Here is a 12,465-nt window from a genome sequence, read left to right as displayed (position 1 = left end):
GTTTTTGGCAGCATGCAGACTAAACACTACCAGGTTAAGGAATAGCTTCTTTCTGACCCACCACATTGAATACCACTAAAATCCAGGTAATTGTAATGCAATTGTAATTTAAGTTATTTAGCATTGTAATTAACTTTTGTAATGCATTACTGCCCAGCACTGCTGGGCATAAAGGTCATGCAGGTCAGGAAGTGATTACTTGTGCATTCCACTTCCTGCCCCACAGGAAATGGTCACATATATTTGCAAGTAGGCCTACAAAATAGGGGGCCCACATAGGGTGATGTTATTAGTCGTCTTCACCACAATTATCGTCCTGCTGCTGTGGTGTGACAGTTGGCCTGAACACACACACACACAGGGAAGCCAACTGAGGAGCAAAGGGATCAGTTGTCCCGGGCCCAAGGGGAGAGCGCCCAGAATTGGGTGCTGATTGTATTGGTATGAGGTGGGGGTGGTGGGTTCAGGTTACTTTTTCCTGGATACGTTCAAAGCTGTCAGCTTTTTCTGCAGAACATTTGTTGGTCAGGGTGGAGGGTGGAATATGGATTATGATAGGAAAACCTACAAAATAAATAGCTTAAGTTATATATTTTTTTCTTAAAGCAATTTTAGAAATTAATTCCCAATAGATTTTTTTTTCAGCGAACCTAGTCACAGTGGTTGTTGTCATAGGCATGGTGTGCAAAGATAGGGATGAGGTGGTGCTAAAGCACCTGGCCCTTTGCTCTACTGGTCAAAACATTTCTGAATGCCCATTTTTGAATGTGCTGTTTTTTGGCCACAATGTACTATGGGCATGTTGACATGATCATCTACAAATGCTTGATGATCAAACGCATGTGGCAATAATGCCCACATGTAATATATAGGATAGCCTCGTAAGGCAGCTGGAAGTTCCACATGTCCCCCATCCCCTCAAGCTCCTTCCCCTCAAAATGTCTGTACACCACTGGTTGTTGTCAAGGCCAACTCAGGTCAAAGCAACAGCACTGTCCCACTGTGAGTGGTGGAGGATAAATGAAAAGTAAAACACACCTGTTTAAATTACAGTAAACACACTACACTTTCAACTTAATGGCATGTAGCTGAAAATGTCCATGGTATTTGTCTTTATATGATAATTACTGGGGAGCTGTAAATTCTAATGAGCGTAGAACCACTGACAAAAATGGATTGCTAGAATGGTGATGACAAATGTCAGTTTGAAAGTGTCTTGTTTGTCAACCATGATGTGGCGCTCAACACCACAGATGCAATCACAGTGGTTCTTTGCGATTTTCTTGCTCACAAACAACGTTGCGCAAACAGCATTAATGACAAAGTAATTTCGTAATGCACACCATTCCAGTAGTTGAACGGTGTAATACGCGTTGACTTTACTACCATAGTAGTACCTACACTGCTACAATATAACATATGCCTGGAGGTTTGGTAGACTTAATACACTATACAGTTGAGGACGATATTACTAGCCCCCCTCCTGAAATTAGACATATCTCTTCATTGATCATTGAGAATGATCATTATTAATAAATGTATGTTATTCTGGAAACGAATACACCATGGAGATAGTATCCAATAAGTTAAATTTGGACTTTTCCATTTTCACAATGAGTTTAAACAAAAAAGTATAAAAATGGCAAGGACAAAATTATTAGCCCCCTTATCATTAATAGTCAATACAGTGCCATTTATGAACAAAAAATGACACCAGGCACTTTGATTAGATGTTAACTATGTTGGCACATGTCCTACCAGGGATTTTGGCCCATTTTTTTCATTGCAAATACTTCAGCTGGTCCAAATTGCATGGATGTTGAGGATGGGCATTCATTTTCAGCACTCTTCAAATACTATCTAAAGGATTGAGGTCTGAACCACTCCATGACCATGGTTTTAGTATCCTTGAAGAACATTTGAACTATTTTGGATGCAAGTTTTGGGTTATTATCTTATTGAAAGATCCAGCGAAGATCTTAGCTCCCTCTATGAGCATATTTTTGCAAGGTCACTTTCCACATTCTATCATAATTTTCAGTTTTTATGGTGCTGTACACCCAAACAAGGTTTCCTGTGGCTGAGGCTGCCACAGAATGATGCATCCAACACCATGTTAAATTGTGGAAACCATCTTATAACGATTCAAGGCCTATCCCTTTCTTCACCGGACAGAAGCAGAATCCATGCATCAAAGCAGGTGCAATTGAATATCATCAGATGAAAGCAGAGACATTCAAAACTCATTTTTGACTTTCAAATGTTCACAGGCAAAGCTCAATAACACTCTGATATGCACTGCCTTTAGTAAAGGGGTTCTTCTGTGATGATGGCCCCAAAGCCCAATATGATGACAAGCCCTAACAACTGTCTTTCTTTGGGGGGAAAAAAACCTCCAGGTGAGGCCAGGTCAATAACAATCATCTAGGCAGGTGTCCAATGCTTCTTTGGTCTAATGAGGCTAAGCAGTTTCCACAGTTTCACATAGTGGTGGGGCATCAAGTTTAGTGTGTTATTCAGCCTCAGACACAGGGAGTCTGGGTCTGAATCTGGATTGCTGGGTCTTGCAACAACATTGTAACCCACAGCATACATTTAGATTAGTTCAGAGGTTCTTCAAGGACACTAAAATCATGATATTGGAATCACCCGCTCATAGTCCAGTCCTCAATCCCACTGAGAGTCTGTGGTTAATGTCTATGTTCAGCATCCATGCGATTTGGACCAGCTAGAACACTTTGCAGTGAAGAAGTGGGGCAAAATCCCTAGTGGGGCATGTGCCAACCTAGGTAGCAACTTATCAGAGCCTGTTGTCAGTTTTGGTTCATAAATGGCGCCATATTGACTATTAATGATCAGGGAGCTAATAATTTTGTCCTTGTCATTTTTGGCCTTTTTTGTTTAAACTCATCGTAACAGTAGAAAAATACAAATTCAACTCATTGAACATTATCTCCATCAGTGTATTTGTTTCCAGAATAACAGAAACGGTAAATAATGGTCATTCTTACTGAGAAATCAAGAGAAATGTCTAATTTCAGGAGGGGGGCTAATAATATCGTCCTCAACTGTAAATTGCTCATGGCCAAACACCAAATGTATAATAGGGGGGGCCTTTCTTAAGAGTTGAAGTGATAAAGTGCTGGTTGTGCTGTTTCCAGTGACTAGACCGTTGTAGACTGTTATGTTTTTTTATTTACAGCGTCTCTGTGATGACAGTTTTACATTTTGAAACAAGAAAAATGTGACCAAGATTAAAACACATTCTATTAGAGATAATCAAAGGAGTTTGCACAAGCACACGGTGCTCTTCTCTGCTTTTCTCTCTTTATATTGTCAGATGTGTGTCAGTGCAAGACAGATAAAAGGCCTGAGAGGAACAGACACATGGGTGGTGGCTCTGACTGCAAAGGTCAAACGCTTCACTGAGTAGAAATAATTCACGTTTTGCTAAAGTGCAAGGTCAGGTTTCCATTTGGTTGACATAATCTGGTTCGTCTTCTGTGTCTGCGGACGAAAAAACAGATAATGTCAGGATGGAATGTTACAGAGACTGAGATTACATGAATGGTTAAATGGAGAAAAGATGTCAGGGAAACATTACAAGAAGATTTAGAGACTAACCGTCAGCATGATTTTCTAGAAATTCTGCATTCTCGTAATCATCTCCATCTGTAAAATAGTTGAGAGATTTGTGATCATCATCTGGAGTGTATCGTTTTTGTCTGAGGTAAGCTGAGGTCTTTTTTTCTGTCTGCATTTGAAAAAGGAAGCTTTACTGATACCCTGATAACAACAAATGTTAGCGCGATAAATGATGCATAATATTAGTTTTCAGAGTAAATAGAGTATATAGGGGATCAAATTATATGGTATAGTTGCAAAGTTAAAATGTGAATTTAATGTATTTGAAAAATTGCAAAATATTCCTGAGGCTATGGACGTGTTTTTTAAAAATATGGAAAATGAGCTTTCCATTGCCTTGCTCTATAAAGGTGAGGTCTGGTACTGAAACCCTTATGTTTCATATTTATAATACTACTACTTGTGTTGGTTCAATTACACATGTGTTTATTGGATAGCAAGTGAAGTAATCCCACATTGATAAGTCAATTGCAGGAAACAGAAAAGTTGTCACATGTGAATGAGAGTTTACTTGAAAATGTTTTTAAAAAGTTATGAATTTACACAGGTAATTTCTCAAAGTGTGTGTGTGTGTGTGTGTGTGTGTGTGTGTGTGTGTGTGTGTGTGTGTGTGTGTGTGTGTGTGTGTGTGTGTGTGTGTGTGTGTGTGTGTGTGTTGAGAGAGAGAGAGAGAGAGAGAGAGAGAGAGAGAGAGAGAGAGAGAGAAAGACAGACAGACAGACAGACAGACAGACAGACAGACAGACAGACAGACAGACAGACAGACAGACAGACAGACAGACAGACAGACAGAGAGACAGAGAGACAGACAAATATAGCCCAACAGACTGTGAAAGACGCTAAATAAGCAATAACTTTTCGCTGAACGTAAGGAAGTAATTCGTATTTACCAGAATTATGTTGGATCATTGGTGTAGGAAAGACGTTTTCATATGAGCAATGGTCTGTTTGGAAAAAGGTTAAGCATGATTTCAAGTAAGTGGAGATATACTGTATAATAATCCAGTTGTTCCAAAACATGTTTGTGGGTTTGGAGCCCACCGTGTTTCCACTGGTTAGTGTAAGTAAATCTTGTTTGTTTTTCCACTGGCCTGCGGTAGGGTCTTAGTGGGCGTGTGTGTGGTGGGTGTTACATTTTCCAAATCAGCTCTATTGTTATGTGTAAACAGAAAAAGCTTTGACATACTGTACTTACTTACTTTGACATACTGTACTGTACTGTACTTTCTTTAATAAAAAATAAGTAGGCCTACACTTTATCTCATGCCCCAGACATAGTATGCCTCTCTCTTTAACATAACAAAGTGTTACATGTTTGTGTGTGTGCATTCCTTGAGGCATAGGTTTTGGGTTAAGGTTAGATTTCTTCATTTAGATACACTATAAACGGCACTGTAAAACCCATTGCTATGCAACGTACTGTATTTAATACAAACAAAATTAAGAAAAAAATGATTTTGGACCCCAACATGGCCATTGTAATGCCCTCTTCTTTTCCTCTTTCCCCTAAACACAGTCAATCAAGTCACTGAAGCCATTTTCACAGTGAAAAAACAACAAAAGCATAGGACCAAAACAGTCAATCAATTCTCTGTACATCTCTGTGTTGGATTAACACTAATTAAACTCTTAAAGAGTCTTCTTAAGTGTATTGGTCCTACTCCCTACTACGTGTCGAACTAACCCTGCAAAATGTACTTTCAAGTAAAAAGTTCACCCAACAATAGTCAACAATAAAATAACATTTCTGGATCAGCTAACAAAGGCATGCACCTCCAAGAGAATCGCAACAGAAACTCTGGCAAGGAGTGTGTGTTATGAGTAACATTGCGTTGTTCATCTATCCTGAGAATCACAGGCCTGCAAAACGGAAAACGTGCAAATCTTTTTTCCTCACCAAAAATCTACCAACTTTTTTTGTACTTTCCAGTGGTGCAATCTCGGCTACCAAATTTGACATGGTTGTAGAGGTCAGCACGACAATTCTGAGACTCACATAGATTAATATACAGTACGTGTAGGCGGCTCAGTGTTCAGTGGCCTATGAGGTGTATGTGCTGAATACTTACCGACATCAGTGATGTTTCCATATAAATAGCCAGGAATCGGATCTCTGCACAAAAAATGGTGTCACTCAAACAACATAACATAACATAGAATACAGCAGAATAACATATAACTTAGTAATACAGAGTAACAAAACATAACTTAGCCTATAGCGTAGCGTAGTGTAGTGTAACATAAACATAAACATAAACATAAACATACAACAACGAAAGTTATAAACTCAAACACCTCGAAGAAGCATTCAATATCAACTCCAGCTGTTAGCGAGAGGATATAACTTTCCTTCAAGCGAATTGTAGGCCTACTAGACCAGATTAAAGGCAGGGGTCACAGACAGAAGGTGGGGGCCAGCCAATTCTCCAGAAATGTGTTGCCTTCATAATCACTAGTAAATATGGTATGTTTCTGTAACAACATAAAAACTGTAAAAAATAAAAATAAAATAAAAAATAAAAAGATGGATGTTTTACTTACACATATGTGGGTTCGAAAGTGCCAACTAAAGGGTGAGACAAGATGGAAAAGACAATAATGTTTTTTTAAAAAAACCATAAACTTTTTAAAAAGGCAAGATGTAATTTTGTAGAACCTTTAATAGGAACGACTGAATCAAATATAATCAAATATAGTGCATTGAAACATGAGCTCACATTGTGGCACATTCTGGTAGCTGCACTGGCCATTTTCCTCTGTTGAAAAAGAGAAAAGTCTTTTACTCACAGAAATATCATGATCAATATGTAGCCTACTGCATATAAAGATGCAACATACCATCTTGTGCACCAGCGGGAGGTAACGACCTAGAACACAAGACATGGTATACATTTAATTTGAAGCCAAAGCCATGAGCGTAACCCAAAGTATAATTGTATGTATGTGTGATGGAGTGACCATCACTAGGGTTGTGGGTGTGTTCTGACTAACAGGCTAATGAGCCTGGCTCATTGGTGTAGCGGTCAGAGCCCTGGTTTGCTACTCCAGAAGGTCTGGGTTCGAGTCCCGGTTGGGCAACTCTACTCCCCTTTGCTACAAATGGTGTCAGAAGTGGGATGGCTACCGTGAGGCCATCGGAAGCATGTGTGTGCGTAATTCCATGTGAAGGACTGCCAGGATTGGTGAAGCATTGATGATGGGGCACACTGGATGGGAGTGATGGGCAGTTGCGTGCGGGACACCATGAGTGTGTGAAGCTCACGGGTGCGCTTCCCGAAGGGGAAGGCAGTGTGATGGAGTGACCATCACTAGGGTTGTGGATGTGTTCTGACTAACATGCCAACGAGGCTGGCTCTTTGGTGTAGCGGTCAGAGCCCCGGTTTGCTACCCCAGAAGGTCTGGGTTCGAGTCCCGGCTGGGCAACTCTACTCCCCTTCGCTACAGTACGGATGGATGGATGGCTGGCTGGATGTGTGTAGGTCTATGTACAGTATGTATGTATGTATGGATGGGCACATGATTAGATACATGCATGGATGGATACATGGTTGGACACATGGGCAGAGTTGCCAGATGTGGTAGAATATTTCCAGCACAATGCTCGAAAACTGCCTGAGACAGTGGGTCTTTCTCAAATGCAAGGCCAATGTCCTTCCAAGTGTATCAGCCTAATTAGTCATGCCCAGTGTTTGGATACTTTTTGGTGAACTCTACAGAATATCCAATCACTGGGTATGACTAATAAAGGGTATCCAATCACTGGGCGTGCCTAATTAGGCTGATACACTTGGAAGGACACTGGCCTTGCATTTGAGAAAGACCCAGTAAGTCACACTCAATTGGAGGTAAATTGTTTTGATTTCTATGGCCATTAATGTACAGAAAAAAACTGCCCAATACTATTTTATCTATGGCCATTAATCTTCACAAAAACCCGTCCAATGTGTTATTTTACCCGCAAAAGGCGATCCTAAACAGCCCAGTTGGGCTTGAAACTGCCCCATCTGGCAACCCGGTGATCGATACATGTGTGGATGAATGCATGGGTGCATGGATGTGTTCATGGACACATGGACAGATGCATGCATGGACAGAGATAGATATAGGCTAGGTTTGCTATGTATGTTGCACTTCAAACATACCCTGGTTCTGGTGGAAGACTCCTGGTAATCTGGTTGGGTCTTATGACTGCAAATAAAGCCAAGGTCATTAATGAGACAGATGTGCAGGAAATGGTCAATAAAGGTACTGCAACTATGCTGTCCATTGAAATTGGGCTACCTATTGCCAAATTTGATATTTACATGAAAGTTTACGAAGTAATAATCAAATATTTCCTAGTATGGTCCAAGTAGAGTCATTTTTTGGAAATTCAAAATGGCGGACCATGGAGAAGATCCCCCTTTTCATGTATGAAATGTGCAATTTTTCCAGTCATAATGAATACTTAGAATTTGATGGTGGTGGTAAGTATTCACGAAAAGTGGTAATATTAGTGAGTGGGCAGCATGAATTCTGGAAATGAACAACTAAAAATCTCACACAGTGTCCCTTTAATGAGACAGATGAGAAATGTAAGATGGTGGCCGATCGGCATTGGCAGCCATTTTGAACGCTGCCTGCAACTTGCCACATGAGACGTTATGCAGTGTCAAGACAATGACAATAAAAGCTTATGTGGCGACAGGTGCTAATAATGGTGCTTCCTTTGACAGTGACCATTTCCTCTCATGTCATTGTCTCTTACAGTATACAGGGGAGAAGAAAAAATTTGCACATCCCCGGTCAAGGTGCAGGCAGGGGTGAAAGTACGCTGACAGGTGCGCAAAGGTGCGTAGCACTGGTATTAAATTTACAGCTGGTGCTCAATACCGGTAAGAGAATAGGTTTAATGCTGCCCAAAAAAACACATTTGAAAAGGTCTGCTATATAAGTGCACATACAACCACACTATGCCATTTCAGACACGTGTCCTGCAATAAAGAGACACCAGAAATAGCCATGCAGCCATATAGTAGATCTGTTGTAGTGCATATGTTTATTTTGTTTGCTTATTGTTTGTTTGAGGTATGGTGGGGGTGGGGGAGGTAGCACTGATAAGAAACAAAAACTACGTTCACCCCTGGGTGCAGGGCAAAGGCTAATAACATATTTTTCATTGAGCGGTCCCGACGCTTGAAATGCTTGTTTTGTCATTTATTCCATAGAACCAGGGCTGGACCGGGATTTAAAAACGACCCGGGTATTTTTGGCATTGACAAGCTCCTCACACAGCCCACCGCCTTTCTATGATATTATGATTTGTCTATTAACAATGGATCAATGGGTCGGCCCATCTAAATTGTGTGTTAGTCTTTAATGGGAAACACAAAACAAAGCAAAACAAAAGAGAGAAAAAAACAACAGCATTGGCCCCTAAGAAACTCCTAGCTCACCGAGAGCTGTCCTGTCCAGATCACTAATTCAGCTGTGGGCAGAACTACGCTTTGACAATCAAGGTTGAAACGTAGATCTGCCATAAATACATGACAAAATAGAAAGGATTTCAAGTGTGCAGACCTTTTAATCAAAACTTGTCTGTTGTAAGCTCACCTGTTTTGGAGCGTGTAACAGCAAACTTGCTTCCCTCTCGATGGCTATGGAAGAGGGGACAAAAGTAGACTTTCAGACACTGAATGACTGACCAGTTATATCCTGCATATTCTTTGAATATTAGGTCTATTCGCAAGTTTAGAAGATGGACAGCAGCAGCTTGCGTTTCCTTTTTCTTTTTAGAAACTCACATTACAGGTGGCTCTCGTGGATCGTAAAGTTGATTGTCCTCTGTTATTATATCTGTAAAACACAAGCAAACAATTTTTTACATCCCACTTGAGATGAATTTAGTGAAGGTTTGGAATGAATTGAAATCGGTGGTCTCTGGCTTTAGTTGGCTTTGCGACATTTACAGTAACCCTCTCTGGTTCTTTCCAATAATAATTGTGTATATCTTTTATTTTTTTATTATAAATGAGGCCTTTTTGATGTTAAAATACTACTACTACTACTACTAATAATAATAATAAACTTCTGACGAAATTAGCGAGGTCCAGACCTCGGTGGCCTCAAACATGGCTACGGCCATGATAATCAACCTTCAAACTTGTTTTGCTATTATACGGCAATCCAGTACTTCCAATCACAAAAAAGACGTTGTTCCACACTTAGAATCTCTATACAGCACATGCCATGTACTGTAGGCTAATACAGTATGCATAATGATGTATGATGACAGTGGTTTGGCTTACGCCTTCATCAAAGGGTCAATGATGTATTTTTTTGTGTGATTGAGAAGCACAGCCATCGTGAAAGTCTTTCAGAGCACCCACTCCTTCTCCTTCCGCACCATCAATTAATATTTTAAATGCACAAGATTTGTGAAATGGTATCAATAGTGAATGGTAAAAATAGCAAATTGCTGCAGACAAATCGCTGAAGGCAAGCACAGGCAGAAAAATAAACAGTCACTCGAAAAAGGACAACAGATACGCAGTGAAACCTCCCAAACATCACATTAGAGTGGACAAATAAACCGGGGAGGAGAAACACAACTGTAGCAAAACGATTCATGAAACTCACTCCTTCTCCTTCGACACCAGAAGCAGAGTACACACAGCAGCCCCATACACACTAGGGAGAGCAGGGCCAGAGCCAGAACCAGGCCTTGTTGGCCCAGAGTGGAGAGCATCCCGCCTTGAAAGGAAACATTGCACCGTTAGACATGCAGTGTTAATTCAACACGTAGAGAATTTAACATCTTCTAGTGTGTATTTGGTCCCAGAGTACTCTCTAAGTTGGGGTGGGGGGTGGGGGGGCTATGTCTCGAGGGACGTTTGCGGCCCTTGAGGCCATTTTATCTGGCCCCCGATGTAATTTTAATGTTATGCAGCATCACATGAAATATGACATATTTTGTAATGGAATCTTAGAAAATACATTTGCAATATAATAAAGTTAAATTCAGAGGACATAGGTGGGGTCTGTTTTAAATGTGGCTACCTTCAATATAGGCCTAAAGTGCAGGGTGAAATCCTGGCTTGTGTTCGTAGTACGGAGCCCTCTGAGGACTTTTACGGCCCTCGGATGAATTTGATGTGACCCCTCGAATGAAAAAGGTTCCCCACCCCTGCTCTAAGTGAACAACACTGCATCTTGTTTTATTGTGCACCATCATTGTGACCATGATGGCATAGTTAGATTAAGATAAAACCGGACTAATTTTGGTCAAAAGAGAGGTTTGTGGATAGCTGGGCTTCTTTTTTGGCACTTGAAGATGTTTTTGTCTCTTCCACTGAGAGACTTCTTTAGTTCTAATTCAGACATAGACTAACTTCGCGGCTAGGCACTGTGACTGTTCACTTTGCTTGGCCACAGGAAAAAAAAATGAAGATGGAAAACAATGGAGATTGGAATGGAGAATGGAGAGCTAATGAGATGAGCTAATATCTATCTTTTTCTTTTGAGTTGGTGAGAACTCTGAGATTCGTAATATCAGACCTCTCTCGCATACGGGACCCCATGTATAGCTCAACTTAAGATAGAACTATAGATACAAGATCAGTGAAACTTCAGATGCGTAATATTTTTATCTTAAAAGTTAGAGCAAGAGTTTAATAAGGAGTTTATTAGATAAAACATACGAGAGAGAAAGACACATAAAAATCTTCAGAACTGATTTTAAAAATGCATCGATTATAAATTGTGCTTTTCGCATTTCACATTTGGAGGCTTTTGTTCACAACTGTTTTGCTCATGATAATAAAGGTGCATATACAGACGTCCATGTCACAATATTAATTTTAAAATCCTGTTATTCTAAAAGCATTCATTATACAATTCTATCATTACTGCAAGGACTTATAAAGTACTACTACTACAATAGAATGGTAGAATAAAGTACAAACTTTATACCCATACACTACTTGGACATGCACACAGAACTTGCATGATCTTTACAAGAACAAGAAAGACAAATGCTTTGAAATTTGCATAGACAAAAGAAAACTGACATTTGACATTACCTTTATTTAGTTAATATGACGTACTTCAGAAGTTATTCCATTTTCAGGTAGGCCAGAAGTCTCACTGACGTGCTGTACAGTGACTGCTGACTGCCTGACTCGCAGTGTGTGAGAGAAAGGCAAGCATGACTTTTTCCTGTTTCAAACTGACTAGCTAACCACATCCGTGCATCACTGCACTGGACAAGACAAGACAGACCACCTTAAAGCACAGGCTTCACTTCTCACATGAGAGCAGGAAGAGGTACAAGACAAAACAACCTGTGTGTGTTTTTTCTAGTTAGCAGTAAAAAATAAATAAATGCATTTTAAGTGTGTTGAACTTCAATAATGTGCATTTTGCATTTGCATTTCCCACTTATTCTTAGACATCAAAAGTTACCTGGTCTTGAGTCAGAAAGAGAAAGTAGCATCCATGAACTAAGGTGTGGTGCATGGTGCTTAGTAGGTCAAGTTAGATGTGTAGTATTTGAATTAATAATTTAGAGAAGTGTGAGTGACACCGCTGACAGCATTTTTCTGTGAGACATCTGCAGGAGATTTCTCTGTCAGCTGAAAAATATTCTGTGGGTAAGATGCACAACTACTGTGGCTTTAATGGGCCTCCCTATGAGGGGATCTGATGTCTTATATTGTATGTGACTCTCAACAACAATAATACTGCCATCAAAACAACTTTATGGAATTATAAAACCTGCTTTTTTGTTTTACATTGCATTGCATGCACTTTTTAATGCAAATTATACACTGTCAACAGGTG

General features: G+C 40.1%; 1 protein-coding gene across 1 annotated transcript; it reads right to left on the bottom strand.

The window, feature by feature from the left end:
* Positions 1-3,185: 3,185 nt before the first annotated feature.
* si:dkey-183i3.6 (LAT2 domain-containing protein) lies at positions 3,186-11,796 on the bottom strand. Its single transcript, XM_063202499.1, has 12 exons — positions 11,706-11,796; positions 10,264-10,377; positions 9,429-9,480; positions 9,238-9,281; positions 7,788-7,833; positions 6,484-6,512; positions 6,363-6,401; positions 6,187-6,211; positions 5,715-5,758; positions 4,536-4,589; positions 3,625-3,672; positions 3,186-3,507 (listed from the first exon to the last, which is right to left on the bottom strand). Exons 2-12 carry the CDS (start codon positions 10,370-10,372, stop codon positions 3,464-3,466), a joined length of 534 nt encoding a protein of 177 aa, XP_063058569.1. The 5' UTR covers positions 10,373-10,377; positions 11,706-11,796; the 3' UTR covers positions 3,186-3,463.
* Between the last annotated feature and the right edge of the window lie 669 nt (positions 11,797-12,465).

The sequence above is a fragment of the Engraulis encrasicolus genome, chromosome 7 (genome assembly GCF_034702125.1).
Source record: "Engraulis encrasicolus isolate BLACKSEA-1 chromosome 7, IST_EnEncr_1.0, whole genome shotgun sequence".
Classification (NCBI taxonomy): Eukaryota; Metazoa; Chordata; class Actinopteri; order Clupeiformes; family Engraulidae; genus Engraulis; species Engraulis encrasicolus.
The sequence above is the reverse complement of the archived record's forward strand: the minus strand, read 5'-3'. Positions and strand labels throughout refer to the sequence as shown.